The 19,249-nt window shown below is 56.0% G+C and overlaps 2 protein-coding genes across 18 annotated transcripts in view; one reads left to right on the top strand and one right to left on the bottom strand.

Annotated features, from left to right (window-relative positions):
* The first annotated feature begins 237 nt into the window (after positions 1-237).
* Positions 238-14,588, top strand: LRRC71 (leucine rich repeat containing 71). 9 transcript variants are annotated; one of them, XM_054691444.1, is made up of 16 exons: positions 238-325; positions 5,761-5,910; positions 6,241-6,366; positions 6,445-6,520; positions 6,701-6,778; positions 8,416-8,484; positions 8,707-8,866; positions 8,948-9,031; positions 9,111-9,200; positions 9,725-9,874; positions 10,039-10,132; positions 10,550-10,638; positions 11,757-11,798; positions 11,875-11,986; positions 12,383-12,504; positions 12,746-14,588. In XM_054691444.1, the coding sequence occupies exons 1-16, from the start codon at positions 319-321 to the stop codon at positions 12,863-12,865; spliced, it is 1,569 nt and encodes a 522-aa protein (XP_054547419.1). In that variant the 5' UTR covers positions 238-318; the 3' UTR covers positions 12,866-14,588. The 9 variants fall into 9 exon arrangements, 8 of the variants coding, with proteins under 8 accessions (XP_054547419.1, XP_037355740.1, XP_037355743.1 ...); XM_037499843.2 differs by having other exon boundaries at positions 238-478; positions 11,760-11,798; XM_037499846.2 differs by having other exon boundaries at positions 238-478; positions 13,978-14,588.
* ARHGEF11 (Rho guanine nucleotide exchange factor 11) overlaps positions 14,542-19,249 on the bottom strand; it is a 101,306-nt gene continuing 96,598 nt past the window's right edge. For 8 of the 9 annotated variants that reach the window (XM_054691434.1, XM_054691437.1, XM_054691435.1 and 5 more), the window contains 6 exons: positions 18,776-18,991; positions 18,125-18,472; positions 17,109-17,204; positions 16,154-16,404; positions 15,721-15,910; positions 14,542-15,609 (listed from right to left, as the gene is read on the bottom strand). In XM_054691434.1, coding sequence (XP_054547409.1) covers positions 15,551-15,609; positions 15,721-15,910; positions 16,154-16,404; positions 17,109-17,204; positions 18,125-18,472; positions 18,776-18,991 — 1,160 coding nt within the window. In that variant the 3' untranslated portion in view covers positions 14,542-15,550. The remainder of the gene's footprint in view (positions 15,610-15,720; positions 15,911-16,153; positions 16,405-17,108; positions 17,205-18,124; positions 18,473-18,775; positions 18,992-19,249) is intronic. The other variant, XM_054691440.1, reaches the window with a different exon arrangement.

Genomic DNA, 19,249 nt, shown 5'->3' with positions numbered 1-19,249 from the left:
GCCCGCCCCTCCCGGGGCGTCCCCTCGCGAGCCTCCACCCTAGCCCCGCCCCTCTCCTGCGCGGGCGGCGCCGCCCACCGCGGTGGCCCCGGCTCTCGCTCTGCGGCGCCCTCTGTCGGCCCCGCGTGCGCTCTGCGGTTGCCTCTCCCGCCCGCCCGCCGCGGGCGGTTGTCTTGGAGAGGGACGCGGAGGCGACGCCACTGCGGGAGGGTCGGGCGGGTAGACGCGGAATAGAGACCCCCTGACTCGGCCCACAGAGTCTCGTGCTGTCTCCTCGCCGCGTGAGGGCCCCTGAGAGTGGCAGCGGACCGCACCACCATGTCGGGTGAGGCGAGCGCGCCGGGACCTTCACTCAGGGTCCCGCGTCTCGGGGCGCAGAAGTCCTCTGGCACAATGAGCAAGAAGGGGGATCGCGGGGCCAAGGAGAAGCCGGTGACCATCCTGCCCCCGGTGGGCGAGGAGGAGCCCAAAAATCCTGGTACGCTCTGGGCGGGGTTAGGGGATCAGGCCTCGAGGTCGCGCCACTCATGCTTGGGTTCGGGTTGGCTGCAGCGTGGTGCCAGGCACGGCACGTGCAGAAGACCCAGGGGGAGCCGGAGGAGCCAGGGAGTGAGAGTAGAAGTGCTGGCGCTGAGGAGCTGCTGTTTGGAAGGCGCCCGCCTGCTGAAGTTCGCGTGTGAATGTAAGCCACGCCTGGCATGTGGGATGAGTGTTATCGGGGTGACACGATCTGGTGTGAGGCCTTGGCCGTGGTTCTTCTCTAGCATGGAGATGGAGTCCTGCCTTGCCCACTGCAGGGAGGAGCATGGTGTTGAGAGTGACAAAGTAGTTTGTAAACTGCAGACTCATTTGTTTATTCAACCAGCGAACATTGGGCATCTACAATGTGGGAGGCTGCCTGCTCCTACTTAGGATATGGATTCACAGTTTTACTGCCAGCGCAGCTCCCGAATCTCAGTTTGGCAGATGTTTGAATTGAAGTTGATCTTCGGGAACCCCAAACGTTGCGATAAATACAACGCGATGCAGTAAGATTTATGAGAGAAGGCCCAGGATGTGATGGGAGGTCACAGGGGCCTCCAAGGAGGTGTCTTTGAGTTGAGTTTTATAGCTATTCATTCATTTATTCAACAGTTAATTTTTGGATGCCTGGTCTATGGCCAAGTGCAAACACAGAGAGAATGAGATGGACACATTCCTGCCTGCATGGAATTTATCTTCTCTAGGAAGAGTATAAGTTGGAGTGTAGTTCTTTTATTGCAAGTGATAGAATCCCAACTAATTATCCCCACAGGGGAATTTATTGAAAGACTTCTTGATTCAAATTCACCAGCTTTGGGCCTCCCTGGTGGCACAAGGGGTTAAGCGCAGCACTGTGAAGCTGTCTGCAGCCTCTGTAGCACAAGTTTGATCCCCCAGCTGGCCAGGGAGCTACCCATCTGGCACAGCAGACCTCTCCTGACTCACCCACTGCTCCCCTCAGCAGTGTATTTCAGTACATCTGCCTGTTCTGCTCCCCACTCTGTCTCTGGTGAATCCTCTCACCTCCCACACCTCTGGCCTATACTCCGGTTCTTGTATGCATAAATAAATAAATCTTTAAAAAAAAACCAATCAACTTCACCAGCTTTGCCATCAGAGAGAGACAAAAACTTGCTCTCCTTGGACTCACAGTCAAAAAAACTTGGGAAAGGCTCTGATTGTCAGGTACCATCTCCTTGTCAGTGCTGGTGGCTAGGGGGAGAGAACTATGAGAGTTGAAGAGAGTATTTTCCAGAAGGAGAGATAAGACAGTATAGAATAGTGTCTCTGGTGACCTAGGGGTTAAATCTCAGCGCTGTCACTGTCACTGCTGCGGCTTAAGTTTAGTCCCTGGCCAGGGAACTGACCCATATGGCGCAGCCGACCTCTCCTGTCTCACCTGCTGCTCCCCTCAGCAGTGTCTCTCAGTAGCTCCACCTGCTCTGCTGCCCACTCTGTCTCTGGTGAATCCTTTCACTCCCTCCTCTCCACCTCTGGCCTATACCTCAGTTCTTCTATGCATAAATCTCTTTTTTAAGAAAACAACAGGGCCTCCCCTGGTGGCATAGCGGTTGAGCACTGGGCTGCGAAGCTACACGCAGCCTCTGCAGGGCTGGTTCAATCCCTGGCCACCAGCGAGGGTCCCACATGGCACAACAGACCTCTCCTGCCATGCCCACTGCTCCCCTCAGCAGTGTATTTTGTCAGTCTGCCTGTTCTGTTCCCTGCTCTGGTTCTGGTGAATTCTCTCACCCTCCCGTGCTTCTGATTGTACCCAGTGCTTGTATAAATAAATAAAAGAATCTTAAAAAAAACAGTATAGAATCTACTACAGATATGAATCTAGTTATATTAAGCACACATACCACACACACTACTCTGGCTGCTGTCTATAAAAGGGAGTGGAAGGCTGTAGACCAGGAGATTACAAGGCTATTTCAACAGCCCAGGTGAGGGACGATGGTAGTTGGGATAGGATTGTTGGGGTAGATGTATTAGGCTCCTTGCAGAGATGCTTTGGAGGTAGAAGTAAGAATTGGCAAAATATTGCATGGGGGGGGGAGTGAAGGACATAGCAAGAATGATTCCCAGATTTCTGGACTGGGTGCTGGCTGGATGGAGGTGCCATTCATGGCGACTGGAAAGCCCAAAGGAAGACCATGTAAGAGAGGACCGCCAGGACGGGGATGCCAGCTGGGCAGAGAGACACGCAGATTTGGAGTGCTGTGTAGAGGTTGGGAAGAGAGACGTGAGTGTTGGGAGCTGTTGATGTGGTTATTTAACCCTTGGAAATGAAGAGAGTTCCCTTCGGGAGGGAGGGAGGAAGGGGTTCCTAAGTTCTAGAAAGAGGAGAAGGGTCAGAACCCACCAGACTTATAGGTCACAGAGGAGCCAGGAGGAGCCAGCAGGGGATCCTGGTCAGCCAGGGGCAGGGAGGTAGGAGAATGGGAGACCCCTGCCGAGATCCTGGGCAGGCACCACGGAGGGCACAGAAGCTTTGGCGGGTGCCATGTGTAGCATGGCAGGGACAGAATAGGGGCTCAAATGAGGTAGAGAGTGAAGGAAGATGTAGGGAGGGTTCTAGATTTATAGGAAACCCCATCTGATGGCTTCTATTTCTCTAGTGGCAAGGCCAGTTGTGCGTGTGGGGAAGGAATGTGGGAAGGGAGGCCAGCAGGAGCAAGCCCGTTGTAGAGCCTCACTGTTCACTATGTAACTCCGTGCTGCAGAACATTTCTGTCCTTGTGTTCTATTAGGCAGTGCTTCTCAGAGTGATGTCCTTGGACCAGCAGCTTTGGCATCACCAGGAGTTTGTAGAAATGCAAATTCATGGACTCCACTCAGCTATGGAACCAGAATCTCTGGGGATGGATTTTTGCATAGAACGGAGGGTGCAGGCCAGAGGTGTAGGGGGTGCTGAGAGGATTCACCAGAGACAGAGTGGGGACAGAACAGGTGGATCTACTGAAATACACTGCTGAGGGGAGCAGCGGGCAAGACAGGAGAGGTCTGCTGCGCCATGTGGGCCAGCTCCCTGGCGGGGATCGAACTCGTGCTGCAGTGGTAATTATCACTGAGACTTCACCCCTAGGCCACCAGGGAGGCCCCCTCAAAAACAGTTTTAACAGGTTTTCTTGGTCATTTTTTACAGATGGATGTTAAAGAAGGAGAATCTCTGTTATAGAGAAAGCTGGTGTGAGTGAAGCAAGGAAGGGTTGAGGCATCTCCCAGAAGAGGGACAGCCCAGGAAAGCAGGCAGTGTGCAGGAGAGATGGTCTTACCCTGCCTCCCTGCACCACCTCTCATCCACCCTGTCCATTCAGCTAATGTGTCTTGTGCCTATGTTCCCCTGAAGGCTGGGCTCAAGAGACCTCCAATATCTGTCTTGTCCCCATGCCTGCGGAGCACCATCCCCTTGGCCCCTCAGCCCCTCCACACCCACTGGGCAGGCTCCCTGCTGCTTGCCTGCAGTTTTCTGTGGGCACAGCCCCCACACACCTGGTCCCCAGGGCCTCGACTCTCTTGCTGTGGGTGTTAGTGCACAACCCCCAATCTTGCATGCTCTAAAGGCCATCAATGTGCACAAAATTAAAACTATATTATTCTTAACATAATTAAATATTAAGAATACAAATATGTATTCTTAACATAATTAGTGTGTATAGAGGAGAAGAGGAAAGGAGAAGAAAAGATATTTATTTATTTATGCAGGCCAGAGGTATAGGGGTAAGAGGATTCACCAGACACAGTGGGGAACAGAACAGGCAGGTTGACTGAAATACGTTGCTGAGGGGAGCAGCGGGTGAATCAGGAGAGATCTGCTGTGCCATGTGGGTAGCCCCCTGCCTGGGGAGCAAACTCGTGGTACAGTAGCTGCCATAACTTCAGAGTACTGAGACTTAACCCCTTGCGCCCCCAGGGAGGCCCTAAGATAAGATATATCTAATAAAAGTTTCCCAGTACAACATGCAAAATTATACATTTCCTCATGGCTAAATGCCCAGCCAAACAGGGTCAGCCCGAAAGCTGGCCACAAGTCTAAGTACCTTCTGGTGATGAACAGCAAGAGAAGGATAAGGTAGGGCCTAGAAAGCCGGGACAGAAGGAGATACCACATCAAGACAATGACTGTCATTGTCAGCCTCCCCATTTGTCTCTCACCCACATCTCTTCCAAGTGTCTACATGTCTCTCCTCCATGCATCTCCTCCACGTCCCCACCAGTCCCTGGATGTAAATCCATGCCAGAGAAGAAAGAGGCTCCCCTTAAGCCCGCCTGCCTTCTGTGTTATATTGCTTCACCAAGCCCCTGAGCTCCTCCCCTAGTTAGTTCGCAGTAGCTAACAAGACCTCTGCATGTAAATGGGGTGGGGGACGGGGAAATGGTACCCCCTCCACTGGTTCTCCCACATAGCAGGGACAACTCATCTCCAGGAACTGCTTCTTTTTGGCAGGCCAGTGGGAAACTGGAAGGAGCAGGTGTCCCTGGGGACTCAGACAGCTCAGGTTTGCAGAGGCCTCTGCCTGGGATGTGCTGATGCACATCCGTATTCATATAACACATATCAATACATACACACATATGTATATATAGATTTGCTTTTACATTTTTAAAATTTATTTTTTCCTAGTTTTTAAATTCCCCCCACCAACCTTATACCCTTTTAATTATTGCTCCTCCCCCTTTAATATTTCTAAAGCACTGTAGCAACGACCGCACTAGTGGCTGTGCAGCTGTTTGCTAGCTACATAGACGCCTGCCCTCTGCTGGAGCCCAGTGTACGTGTGCTGGGTGGGGGTGGGGGCAGAGAGGGACCCCTGGGCTCCTTTTGCACACAACAGGCCTGGCAGTGCCAGCAGGAAAAGGAAGAAGAGGCTTGGCTGGCGACGCCTTGTGGGAGGCGGAGATCCCCAGGGCGCGGAGAGGCAGGTGGAGGCAGGTGGAGCGCCCCGTTGTCGGCCTTCCGTGCCCTTCCACCCCCTTTCCCCGAGTTCTTGATTTCTCACGATTTCCTCTCAAGTGTTTGCAAAGTCGGTCTTTAGCACGCAACTTACATGGCAAGAATGCCTGCAAAGCTCTCAGCGGCTGACGCGGGCGCGTGGCTTGCCTGGAGACCCCCCCGCGCCGCCCCGAGGGCGTGGAAGGCGGCGCGGGGCGCGCGGCGCGGGCCGGACCCCGGGGGCGGCGCGGGGCGGCGCGGGGCGGGGGTGGGGGGCGCTCACGCTCCCGCCTCCGCAGAGGAGTACCAGTGCACCGGCGCCCTGGAGGCCGACTTCGCCGAGCTCTGCGCGCGCTCTGGCTACACGGACTTCCCCAGAGTGGTCCCCCGGCCCCGCCCGCACCCGAGCTTCTTCCCCTCCGCCTCGCTGTCGGAAAAGCCCACCCCAGGTGCGTGACAGCGGAGCCCCGGGTGCCTGCCAGGCCGCCCGTCCGGCCCAGGATCCCGGGGCGCGGAGCGCTACTGGCCGGGGCTCGCGGTGGCGGGGCCGGGGAGAGGCCCCGTCTTCCTTTCCAAACCCTAGCAGAGCCGGGTCTGGCCCGAGAATAGCGCCCGCACCCGCGGAGCAGTACTCCAGGCCCACCCCGGGGGGAGGGCGCTGGGGACAGGGCTGCGGGGGGGACCCGTCCCGGCCTCCGTGCACCCGCTGGGCCGGCCCGCGTGGGTCCCGGAGCGGTGGTCTGGCCCCCTCACCCCGCCCCTTAAACCCTGCCTTGCAGAGGACCAGCGCTTGTCGGCGTCCTGCAGCATCAACAGCCTGGAGAGCAAATACGTGTTCTTCCGGCCCACCATCCAGGTGGAGCAGGACGTGGACGACAAGTCGGTGAAGGAAATCTACATTCGCGGTGCGCCCCCCTCCGCGGCCCAGCTGTCCGCGCGCCGCCCCGCTCCTGGGACCTGAGGCCCTTCCTCCTCTCGCGCAGGCTGGAAACTGGAGCAGCGGATCCTGGGCATCTTCTCGAAATGCCTGCCCGCCCTCAGCCAGCTGCAGGCCATCTAGTGAGGGAAGGGGAGTGGGAGGGCTGGAGGTCAACTGCGGGGCAAGGCTCCGTTGGAGTGGGAGGAAGAACTGGAGGGGGTCCTGCAGGGGAGGTGGGGGGCTGAGGGAGGGTGCGGCTGGGATGTCAGGATGGCTGGTGAGGGAGGAGCTTCAGCTGTTTCTGTCCTTACCAATTCCAGCCTGTGGAAGGTGGGGCTGACGGATAAGACCCTGGCCACCTTCATTGCCCTGCTGCCTCTCTGTTCGTCCACGCTCAGGTCAGCAGAGGGGACAAGGCACCGGGAGACAGTGCCTGGGAAGTCTGTTGGGTGGGTGGCAGAGGGGAGCAGTTTTGGAACCAAAGGACCCTGGAAGAGTGCTCCCCCACCTCACTGTGTGAAGCAGGGAGGCGTGGGTGGCTGCCTGGAGGAGGTGGTGCTGAGTTGAACCTTGAAGGAGGATGACGAGGCTGCCAGGCAGGGAGTTGGGAAAGGGCGTTCTTGATTCAGAGGGAACAGGGCAAGGTGTCAAGTAGTGCAGCTGCAGGTGTGTTTTACAGTATAAAGAGCGAAGTTGATTCGGCAGCCCTTCCAGAGCCCTTGACTTCTGCTTCACAGAACACACAGGACCTGGAAGGTTCTGAGAGGGAGACTGTGAATGCTTCAACTGGAGGCTCACAGCACTCTATAAAACACAGAGGAACATATGCCATCATGAGAACTAGAAACACTTTAGCAGGCAGAAAATAACTTTAGAATTTGTCTGAATACGTAAAAATATGTCAAGGTAACATAATGGAGCTGATCAAAAATGAATGCTTTAGCGGAAAGATGAGCCAACATAATGGGAGAAAACGTCTAAATAGAGATATTGCTAGTTCAGTTTTTTTTTTTAAGATTTATTTATTTATGCATACGAGAGCTGGGGTACAGGCCAGAGGTGTGGGGGTGAGAGGAGTCACCAGAGACAGAGTGGGGAACAGAACAAGCAGATGGACTGAAGTACACTGCTGAGGGGAGCAGCGGGTGAGACAGGAGAGGTCTGCTGCGCCGTCTCCTGCTGCGCCATGTGGGTAGCTCCCTGGCCGGGGATCGAACTCGTGCTGCAGAGGCTTTGGACAGCTTCATAGGTTGCATCTTAACCCCTTGAACCACCAGGGAGGCCCTTGCTAGTTCAATTTTTGTTATGACTTGGAAAAGGACCTCCATTCTCTTAGCACTGGTAGAGAAGCCACAGCCTTGTGGAGGCGCCATATGCGTGTGTTACCTATTGCCATGTAACAGGTATCTCAAAATGTGGCTTAAAACTGCGAGCATTTGTTGTCTCAGTTGCTGGGAGATAAACCCAGGTGTCAGGTAGTGGGTTTTCTCCAGCTGTTGGGGAACTGCAGTCCTATTAGGGCTGGAGCTGTTGCTTCCAGACTCTCTTATGTGGTATTGATGGGGGGCTGGGAGCAGGTGGCGAGACAGTGCCTCCCGAGCCTGGGCAAGCAGTCTGAATGCCCTCACTAACACTGCTGGCATTCCCAGAGAGCACCAGCGGGCACCCGGCACAGAAGCCCAGTCTTTTTGTAGCCTAAATGTGGAAGTGACATCCCATCACTTTGCTTAATTCATTAGAAGTGAGTCACTAGGTCTACCACACTCAAGGGGGAGCGGATTACACAAGGCATAGATAGCACAAAGTGGGGTTCATCTTAGAGGTCACCTTACCACAGGTCACTGAGGAGTGACCCTTTCACATGGCCACACTTCAGCAGTTTGGGTTTGGGGAACTGTTGTATAAAATTTCCTACATGGGGGACCATCCTTTGACTGTTTCCAGGCTGCTCCCCAGAGCCTCCCACTACCTCTCAGTCCCCTTTTCTCCCTGGCATCAGCGGTGCTTCCTGGTTCTCAGATCTTCCCTCCCCCAGGAAGGTATCTCTGGAGGGGAACCCTCTGCCGGAGCAGTCATACCACAAGCTCATGGCACAGGACAGCACGTGAGGTTCCCTTCCCTTACCCTGTTTCTCTGGCGGGTCCTCAAGGTCCCCCTAGCCCCTAACCCGCCCTTGTCTCTCTAGAATCTCCCCAAGGACCCCCAACTCCCACCCCTCCACCCTCAAATCATATGGCCCGCCTCATGCTGCCACATTCTCTGACACTGTGGCCATCGCCCGAGACCCCTGTTTCCAGTGTCCCTGGATCTCCGGCTCTTTGTCCAGGATCGTGCACTTGTCCCTGCGAAACAACGACATCGATGACCACGGCGCACAGCTCCTAGGCCAGGCTCTGTCCACGCTGCGGAGCTGCAACCGGACCCTTGTCTCGCTCAACCTGGGCTTCAATCACATCGGGGACGAGGGCGCCGGCTACATAGCAGACGTGCGTGCTTGCGAGACCCGCCAGAGTTGGGGCGGAGCGGAGGGGCCCGTCCCAGCTCAAGGGCTGCCCGCTGCTCCCCAGGGTCTCCGGTTGAACCGCTCCCTGCTCTGGCTGTCCCTGGCCCACAACCGCATCCGCGACACGGGCGCCTTGAAGCTGGCTGAGGTGGGTGTGCGCGCTGGGCGGGGGCCGCTAAGTGGACCGGCGCCCGAAGCCTCTGATCCGAGGTGCCACGTCGCCCCAGGTCCTGCGCCCCTTCGAGCTGACGCACACCGAGGTAGTGGAGCGCAGGCGCCTCCTGCTGGAGAAAGGGACGCAGGAGCGGTCGCGATCGGTGAGGAGCGGCCTGGAACCCCTAGGCTACCCCCAGGTCGGCTCCCTGACCCCACGCTGGAGGTGTCCTAAGCTGCCCTCTCTCCCTCGCGGTGGTCTTTCTCTTTGACTAGTGCACAGATCTCGCAGAGGCCCGGGCTGTCACTGCAGAACCACGCCTGGCGGTAGAGTTGGTTAAGACAAACGACAAGATTTAGACTTGAAATCCGGCTTATCCACATACCAGCTTGTGACCTCAGACGTGTTCCTTAAATTCTCAGATCTCGGTTTCCTCGCCTGTGAAGTGGGGATAATTGTACCGGCCTCATAGGATTGTTGAGAGGAAGAAGTTAATTCATGCAGTGCAGTTGAAACGGCCCGGCACTTAGTTCACTTCCATGGGAGAGTAGGGCCTCCGCCCCCAGCTCATCCTCAGGCGCCACCCCCATCTCATCCCCAGGGGTGTCTGTCATTTCTCTCCAGCCTTCCCCTCACCCCTCACTGAGAAAGGGGTTCTCCATCCCCCTTCCCCTTTTGTGAGCACAGCCTTCCTCCTCTCGACACGGAGACTCCAAAACAGACCGTGACAAAATTCAACTGATGGGGATTAGCACTGTCACAGCAGTGGAAAAGACAGACAAGACACAGTCAGTGAAGACTCCTAAGGGCCTGGGCAAGAAAAAGGAGAAGGCTGGGGTAGGTGCGCTGTGGGCAGGAGAGCCTCTGGTGAGAACAGGAGAGGGTGCGTCTGTGGTGCACCCATGGGGTTGGAGGGAAGGCCCACCTCGGGCTCAGGTCCTTACCCGGCTCCTCCCACACCTGCTCCACAGCCTCCAGGAGGCTCTTCATCTCTCTCATAGGATGTGATGAAGAGAGAGGAGAAGTCAGGGTCTGGGCAGTCACCCACACAGGGAGCCCCTAAGAAAGAAGACTCCTCAAAGACAAGCAGGGGGAGTAAGTGCCAGCGAGGGAGAGTGCACGCGCTCCTTCCGGCGGGAAGCAGGGAGAATGCAAGGGAATGGAGGTGTGCTTTCTGCAGGAGCTGCTCTTCTTGTGGCCCCTCTGGGGCTTGTTTCCTTCTCTCCAGAGATGATGTGGAAAGCCCCACCCAGCTCCCACCCTCATCCCTTAAACTCCACTCCTTGTTTCCCTGGGCTGGACCCTCACTTTGCTGGGACCCCTGCAGCTCTGTCTTTGAGTTGGAGGGGTCTCCTTCCCTGCCTGCGCCTCCTGCTGGAGAAAGGGACTCAGGAGCTGTCTCTATCGGTGAGGAGCGGCCTAGAACCCCTAGGCCACTTCTCTCTGGCAAGCTGGGGAGGGGAGGAGGTGTCAGGCCTGCACCGTGTGTTCTGCCTCCTCTTCCTGCGGCAGAGGTCACCATCCCCGAGCAGAAACCAAGTAAGGGCAAAGGGCCCAAGACCGGGACCAGAGAGAAGCGCAGCATCCTCACGGAGTCGGAGGTAGGACGAGAGAAGTGGGGGATCCTCCAGCCTCCTGCAAAGCACTGTGGCAGTGGTCACTGCAGCCACTTCAGTTCACACTTAGTCCTCCACTCCTGCAGAACCACACCTAACTCCCACCCGGGATTTCCCAACATGGGCTTACTGGGGGGTGAGAGCCCAGTGCACGCCCTTCCCTTTCAGGCTGGTGGAGGCCCCCTCGCTTGACTCACTGTCTCACTCAGCCTACTTCCATCAGGTTTCCTCACCACCCCCTTACTTGTTTGCCCAGCCACACTGGGAACAAAGCACATTCCCCTTTGCCCAGGGCAGGGCCCCAGGAAGGCAGGGTGTGGTCACAGTCTGGTTATGGCCCCACCCTTGCCCTGAGCACCCCTCCTTCTCCTTTCCCCCTGGAACCTCCCTTTTCCCTTTCAAGTTGGACCAACTTGTGTCTTGTGTGAAACCTCTCCGGGCTCTTGCTCCCAGCCTCTCCAGCCCTCTGGCTTTGCTGTTGGCCTCAGCTGCCTGAGGGCCTACTGCCTTCTGTTCTGTCTCGGCCCTCAGGAGCATCCCTGCTCTAGACAGGGAGTGCCCCCCCTCCCCTTTTGGGAGTCTTCTCTGGCACCCCAGATAAGATCTTACAAAAGGGTGGAGAAAGGGATTGGGGGCTGCCTTTCCTTCTTGGTGACTTGTCCCTGCCCGGGCTTGATCCAGGCTGCTGCTTCTCACCAGGATGCTAGAACACAGCTGCCTTCAGCCTCATCTTCCGCCAACCAGTTGCCCTCACTGCTCTCGCTGTTGGGAAGCATCTAGTACAATACAACGCAACATACTGTTTCATGCCCCCAAAGCCTTGGCACCTTCTGTTTTTTTTTTTTTTTTTGCCTGGACACCTTCTCACCCAACTTCATGGGGTAACAGCCACATACCATCCAACTTCCACTTACAGGCCACCTCCCCCAAGAGACTGTCCTGGCTCCCGACAATGCAGGGCTAGAAGTCCCTCCTTTGTGCCACCACAGCCCTGGCAGCTCCCTTCCTGCTGTCACCCCAGGCCACGTTACCAGCTCCCTTTCTGGCTTCCCCCCACAAAGTTGCTTCTTTGGGTTTGGGTTTATTTATCTTTGTATCCCCAGCAGCTGCAAAGAAGTCTGGACAAGAGCCAGCCCTCAAAACATGTATGTTGAACACACAAGCGTGGCCCCTTGGCCAGCTCCCCTCTCCTCTGCTGCATTTAGTATTTTGCTTTAGTAGGTGGTTGCTGAAGCTACCGAGATGGTCAACCCTCTCCTGGAGCCTGTGGAGCACCGAGATGGGAAAGTGTTCATGCCTGGGAACAAGGTCCTTCTGCATCTCAACCTCCTCCGTATGTCTGCCAGCCCCCTTCCTGCCACAGGGCAACCTGGGCCCCATGCTGTCTCGAGGAGGCCCCCTGCTTCTAAAGCACAGTACCTGATGCTCCTGTGCTTGGGCATCAGTGTCGTAGGCCCTCCTATAACAGGCTTTGGGGTGAGGGGCGTGGGGGGGGGGTGTCAGAGCTTGCACAGGGCAATTGGAGTAACGAAGGTATTAGATAAATGGGGGTGTGAGAACAGGTGGGCTGAAGGAAGTCAGAGAAGTCAAGGAGAATTGGGGTGCAGGGCAGGGCCAGGCCTCTGAGCGGGGACAGGGGAGCCGTGGGAAGCAAGGGGTTCCTTGTTGTGTTAGGACAGTGAAGGGTGACTGGCGGAGGTTTAGAGGCCACCTCTGCACCTTCTACCAGGAAACCACATCACAGAGGTGGGGCTGGAAGGTTTCCTCACAGCGGTACAGTACCAGGCACAGTTCGCCAAGGTCAAGAGCCCGTCCAAGGGCCCCGTGGGGCTGCTGTGTCTGTCCCTGGAGGTGAGTTCCTCGCTTTCTTGCAAGGGCTGCAGGCAGAGTTCTCCCCACTGCCAAGGCAGGTCTACAGTTTCCCTAGTTCTTTGTGTCCCGCCACCTCTACCCTTCTTGTCGCAAGACCAGCAGTTATATTTCACCTGTCCTCCGTCTCCTGGCCCCTAATCCAGCTGTCCCAGGACACTTTTCTCTGCCAAAGGACTAATCTTCCTTTTGCCAACTGTCAGCCTTCCTTCCCCTCCTTCAGAAAAATAGCTTCTCCCTGCAGTGTCCCGTGTACACCAAGATCCAGGAGCTGATGCTGCCCAGGGACCCCATCAGTAAGGCCAAGCCCAGGGAAGAGGAAGTTACGACTTTCTCCACCTAGCTCCTCCCACCTCTTCTCAGAGACTTTGGGCCACAGAAGTCTGTCCTGCCCATGAGGGCCAACCTCCCTGGGGGAGATCTCAGATCCTTAACAAAGGCTGTATCTTTTCCCTTGAGGTTGTCTGAAAACTTTCTTTCAGAATGACTCGGACCATTTGGATTCTGAGTCTGCTCATGATACATCTCCCAAAACGACTGGATGAGGTTCTGTTGGGGGTGACCTGGGTCCCTCTGGTGTTGGCCAGCCAGGGATACTGCTCCCCTGCATCCTAAGGTCTGGTTCTTGCTCGCTCAGGCTAGAAGCACTCTCCCTGTGCTCCCTAGGGGACACTAGCTAGGCCAGGGTTTGCACCCAGCCTTGCGTCTCAGAGGCAAAAGGGAGACTTGGGGTGAGTAACTGCTATGTACAAGCCAAGTGGGAGAGGGAGTCAGGGTGGGCCTGGTGGAGGGATTGAACTTGGGCTTCCCCATTCCAGAACCATCCTCCCTTCCTTCCCCCTCCCCCTGCCCCATTTCTGTCTGGCCCTGTTGATTGGTTTGGAGGAGAGGCAAGGGCTCAGCTTAAGAAAATGCAGTTGGCAGGTTACTCTGGAGTGTGCGCTGATTCAGCATGTAGGTAGCAAAGGCCAAGCACTGAACATGAACGCCACTGACACTGCCTGAAACCAGGGGCACTCAGTGTGGGGCCAGAGGATTGGGAGAGCTGGGGGCCCCACCCCTTTGCCCATGAGCCAGACCTCCATTAACTTAACTGACAGTGGCCAGCGAGCACAGGTCTGGCTTCAGCAAAGCTGCCACCCACTCTGCAGGGAGCTTCCAGGGGAAGCTTTCCTCATCTCTGGGCAGGTGAGACCTGATTCGTGTCCCTGAAATCTGTTGGCTCAACAGAGACCCGCTATCTATGCCCAGAACTCCTCTGAGAGGCTCAGTTCCCTCACGGGCCCCTCTTGGCCTCTGCATGGCTGCTGCTCAGCATTTCCTCTGCTGGCAGCAGAAACACTGCAGAGAAAGAGACTCACTCTTTGCACTCCCAGTCATGAGCATGTGACAGATGCTTGGCGGTGACCAGTGACCCCACCTGAATCCTTCTAAAGCTCCCATGAACCCCTACAGGCCTGTCTGATATGATCCTTTATCACCAAAAACCTGTGTGTTAATTCTGAAGCCAGATGACACTGGAGGCTCGGGGAGTCAGCACCCAGCATTACGCACACTTAAGGAGTGGACTGTTAAGGCTGTGCCTGCCTATGGCTTGCAGCAGGTATCAACCTGACGAAGGACGTGCGGGCTGAGGACAGTGAGGAGCGGGCCAGGTCTGGCGGATGAGCCTCCCCTGTTTTTGCCTTTAAAGTTCTGAAGCTCAATGGAGGCAGCTCATGAGGTCTCTGGAGTCTGGTGCATCTATAGACAGATGTGTGTGAGTGCGTTTGGCGTCCTTTTGTATTTTGGCCGTGGGGTTGTTTAACTTAGTTTGCTTACGTGCAACCCAGTGGGCTCCACCTGGAGCTGTGGGAGAAAGACAAGACGACTAGGTCCTGGGGGCCTGATGCTGGGCTGTGGGGGCTTCCTTCTGTTCCCTCCCGCCAGTTCTAGCCAGCCTGTCTTCTATCACAGCAGTTCCAAGAATCACACACACACCACCACAATTAAAGAATATTTAACTTTTCTTAAAAAAAAAAAATCTTAACCATGAAAGGAAGAAAATAAGAGTATACATTATTTTAACAGCAAAACAGTCATTTCCATATCTATATTTTATATATTATATATATATTTATATATATATATGTATATATACACCTAGCACAGTGTGTATATTCTAGTCGTCAGTGGGGAGAGGAGTGGACATGGTAGTCGGGGCCAATGTTGTGGTGGCCCCTGGGGATGGTCCTGGGTTAATTCAGGGACTCCAGCATTCAACCCCCTCCCCCACCTCCTGGGGCCCAGTTTTCAGCTCCGTACCTGATATACTGTTTTTTTCATACAGAGGGTGGGGAGGGTAGACATGGTTGTAGGGGTGGGTGAGAGAAATTCCCTTGAAGATGGGAATTCCTGGAAGTAGGGAGCAAAAAGGGAGGGATTAGCACGGCACCAAGCAGGCTCTGGGGCTAGGTCAGTGGGAAGCCAGGAGACCTTCCTACCCACAGGGGAGCTGGGCTGTTAACTAGGAGATAAAAGCAAACCTTTTCCACAGTGATCCCTTCTGTAACCGTCTCCAGCACCCCAGGAACAGAAAAAAAGGTCAGTTATTTACAACAGCAAAGATGCACATACAATACATACATATTTATAGGAAACCAAAGTGACAGGAGAGGTGGAGGCACCCCACCTCAGCCTTGGGGTCCTGTGGGGGGAGAGAGAAAAGTGCATTTACTTGAAGCCTTTTTCCCCTTGCATGTCTGAGGGCACCCACACATACAGGTGGACACACCTATGTGGGACGAGGGCTCAGACGCAATCAGCATGCTTAGGAGACGCAGGGCCTTGCAGGGGTGGGCTGAGGGGAGGGAAAGACACTGAAAGCTCCGATCTGGGCAGACCAAGCAACATGCGGAGGGTCTCGGCTGGATCCCAGTCTCTTCAACTGCCTCTACCAGGGAGAGGATGTCGGGGCTCCTCACCCGTGCCCTTGCCTCAGGCCAGTCCCGAGAGGAGTAGGGAAACAGAGGATTGGTGGATTCAACAGTTACAGTCCTGGGGACGTGGTCGCATCAGGTGTGCTGTCTTCCAGGAGGGTGTCAGTGCCTGTGGAGTGTGTGGAGGGGTGACAGTGAGGCCCATTTTGGGACCCCCCCATCCCTCCTTGCCAGTTGGAGCCCTCCCCAGTTGGGGGACAAAGGAGCCGGCTTCACTTACCATCCTCAGGGCAAGGCCCTAGTTCGTGGCTGTCCCTGGAGTCAGCAACCAGGGGCTCCTTGGCTGGAGGTGACAGGAAGCTGTCCGTCCATCTGGTGGCCTCTGTGTGAAAACTATCCACAGGTGTGGTGCCACCAGATGACTCTCCCCCAATGGAGCACAGCAGCTCTCTGTGGGCCAGCTCCATGTCCTGAAAGGATTGCAGAGGTGTATCTGCTCTAAGTCCTGTTCCTAGGCCCCTGAGAAAGGGGCCACAATCTTCCTCCAGCTGGGCCCTGGGCACAGGGCTGTGCTGGAGGGACACTGGGTAGGATGAGGGAAGAGTCCCAGGCCAGGATCTGGGGGTCCCTTGGAGATACACAACTCACTCATGGGGATGACTGTTTTGGGGGATGAACTCAAACCCTCCAAGGTCCAAGCACTGTTTCCTTACCTTGAGCCTGTTGAGTTTGACAGTGAGCTGCTCAATGGTGCTGAAGATCAGGCCCACGTCCCTGAGGGCCAGACTCGGGGGAGAGCGGGTGGGACGCCTTTGATCCTCATGGCTGCCCTGCTGCTGCTGGCACTGAGGTTCTGTCTGCCACGCAGGCAGGCTGATGGGCTGGGAGGGGCTTATGGGTGCCCCTGAGGGGTCAGTGCTTGAATCCAGGGGTCCTGCTGGCATGCTGACATAAAAACAGTTCCCTGCCCCATGGGAGAGAAAGAGGATTAGGAAGCAAATGGAGGCATCTAAGCCACTTCTGCTCTGTTGCTATTCCCATGCTGACTGACAGGGCTGCAGACATCCCAGTGCATCTGGGCCCCACTCTGTTCAATGGTCTCCTAAAGCCCTCCTCCTCCAGAACGCCTTCCTAGATGGCAGTTTTGCTCAGCTTGGCCCACACCAGGGAAGATGTTTGGTGGTGGAAGTTGAGGGAGAGTGGCCAGGGTGCATTGTTTCATTTGGGGAAATAACCTTAGTTCCTGGCGGGGTAGGGGAGTCGGGGTAAAGGAGGGGTGTCAGAGACAGTAGAGAGCCCCTGACAGGGCAGTAAGTACAGGGCAATCCCAAGGGCCCTGGGTGGGGGACCTGACAGGCTATGTAAGCCAATTTCCACGATGACATTGGAGACGTGGCTGGGGTGGGTGAAGTGGTAGCCAGGCTTCCTGTCCCATCTCAGGGCTGAGCACAGGCTGCCTAACCTGCTGCACTAAAGGGCTATGAAGTTCCCCACAGTGGGTGGCATGGGCTCGGTCCCCTGCTTGTGGCCCTGTCCTCACCTGCTTGCACACAGCTGAGGGAGGGTGCATGGGGGGGGCGGGTATATGTGACTGCAGGAACGAGTCTGAACCCCACTGGCGTACACTGCAGCCCTGGCTGCTCTGGCTCCAAGGAGAAGTGCAATTACCCGTGGCCTTTGCTCCGCCTTCCACTTCAGGTGGCTCAGGCCCTGACTGGACACTCTCTGGTAGTACAGGGACAGCCTCGCTGCCTGCCACTTCAGCTGCACCGACACCACCACCACCAGGGAAAGCAAGGCAGAAAGGGAAGGGGGGAGGATGAAAGAGAGGAGAAGGGGTGGGGAGGAGAAAAAGGGAAGAACAAAGTGAGCACAGTGCACACACGACTGTGCGGGGGGCTGCAGAGACCTTGTCCGCCAATTCCCCGAAAGACAGAAGGAAGGTCAGGTCCCAGAAACCGGAGACAAGCAGGCCCGCTGAAAGGGAGGCAGGACCCCTCGGGACAACGGGCGGAAGGCCACTTTCCAGCCTCACTCAACTCGACCTCCTGTCTTCAGCGGTCTCCTCCCTGCACGGGCGCCCCTTCCCCTGGGCTGACTGCTTTGGCCAGAGCCCGCATTCTAGGAGTCTTGGCCCTTCTGGTCGTAGAGCTGCTCCCCGGACATCCATCTGGTCACCCCCTTACTCATGTATTCCTGGTCTTCTCCTTTATTCCCCATCTGTGATCAACCTCTAGTCCCAGCTCCATCCCCCACACCGCCAGCTCCTCTCCTTGCTATCTGGAGAAACTGGCCTTGGCAGCTGTCCTTGTCTTTGGGGAACAGGCTCCTGGGAAAAGCCACATCTCTCCCTTAGGACCTCAAGACCAGTGACCACTAGCAGAAACTTTTATTGATGGTCCATTTGTTCCAGGAAGTAGGTCATAGCCTCACAGTGTAGAATGAAGTGCAGGACGATTCAGAATTTTGCTTAAGGTCACACCAATGTCAAGTGTCAGAGTGCGAACCTCAGCTGTGCCACTGAGCCTGTGTATGCTATCCACTGTCTCCTGGGGTCCTCCTGGGATCCACTGCACACATGGTTTTCAGGACAAATGTCAGGAAGGAAGCAATTCTTTGGGAGACCCTTTACCCTGGCAAAGCTGGGTGTCTGTCTCCCCAGGGAACACCCCAATTCATTTTACCTTTTCTCACAACCTTGTAACTTCCTGTTGCCTCTGTGCTTGAAGCCTCTTCATCTGGTTTCCTGTCTAGCTCAGGAGACTCCCAAATACCCGAATTTCTTGTCCTTGGGGGCAGGTGTTCCAGAGAACAGCCAGCTACATCCTCCTGCTCTGCTCCTGGGAGCTGGGTGCTGTCACCGTCACCTACAGTGGGAGCTTGCCCTGGGGAGCCAGGGTCCCAGGGGTGAGAGGTGATGCTGATGACAGAAGCTGTAGGTGTCAGGTCATCCTCGGGCTCCCTGGCAGCCTGTGCTTCCATGGGCTGACCTGGCAGCAGGCTCCAGAGGATCAGGTGCCGAAGGCTCTCCACTATGGGGAGACAGGACAATGGTGTCTGGTTGGGGGCTGCACAGCACGTGAGCGTGGGTTGCAGGAGCTGGCTGCTGCCTCTCCCCCAACTTGGTCAATTCAGTCACAGGGTGGAGCTGGAGAGCCCTGGCCAGCTGGCTAGAGGTGCAGGAAGGGGGTAGGGAGTGACAGTTGTCCCTGTGGCCACTCTCCCCGAAGTACAGTCAGGGAGCACACTGGAGCAGCGTGGGGATGGAGGTGTCTGTAGTCACACTGGCCATGCTCTTGGGACTAGATGCTGGAGGCAGGCCCTGAGGCACTCACCGTCTTCTAGGGCTGCATCAGCGAGGCCTTCCATGAACAGCGGGTCTGGGAGGGGCAAGAGGATGGGGTTTCTCGTCCTGCTTCCCCTGTTCTCTGCATCCAGGGACACAGGAGGGTGAGGCAGGGCATGCAGCTCTTCTCCTATACTGCTCTCCTGCCCAGGGTCCTCTAGCAGTGCTGGGTGCATCGCTGTGGCCCTCTCCTGTGGCCCAGTGCCTGTTTTGGAAGAGAGGACAGTGTACGGCCAGGGAAAGAGGGACAGGTACAGTTTTGGATTCAAAGGGCTAGGAACAGGATCCAACCCCCAAATGCGTGCTGAGCACCAACTATGGCGAGGCGCTGCCCCCGACTCCTGGTACACATCAGTAAATAAAACAAAGCCCCCTGCCTGAGGATTTTCTTTCTAAACCTGAGACCCTAACTTATTTCACATAAAAACTCAGTGAGAATTCTGTTTGGGACCCTCCCACCCCA

The sequence above is a fragment of the Talpa occidentalis genome, unplaced genomic scaffold (genome assembly GCF_014898055.3).
Source record: "Talpa occidentalis isolate TD23 unplaced genomic scaffold, MPIMG_talOcc4v2.1 talOcc4.9, whole genome shotgun sequence".
Classification (NCBI taxonomy): Eukaryota; Metazoa; Chordata; class Mammalia; order Eulipotyphla; family Talpidae; genus Talpa; species Talpa occidentalis.
This window is presented reverse-complemented; position numbering and strand designations above follow the sequence as displayed.

Bases quoted from the DNA above. Each gene is read 5' to 3' on its own strand.
- LRRC71 (XM_037499842.2), top strand. From the start codon at position 319: ATGTCGGGTGAGGCGAGCGCGCCGGGACCTTCACTCAGGGTCCCGCGT. The intron at 6,779-8,415 runs GTCAGCAGAGGG...TCCCTCCCCCAG, and splicing joins CTCTGTTCGTCCACGCTCAG to GAAGGTATCTCTGGAGGGGA. The intron at 9,201-9,724 runs GTGAGGAGCGGC...TTGTGAGCACAG, and splicing joins CGCAGGAGCGGTCGCGATCG to CCTTCCTCCTCTCGACACGG.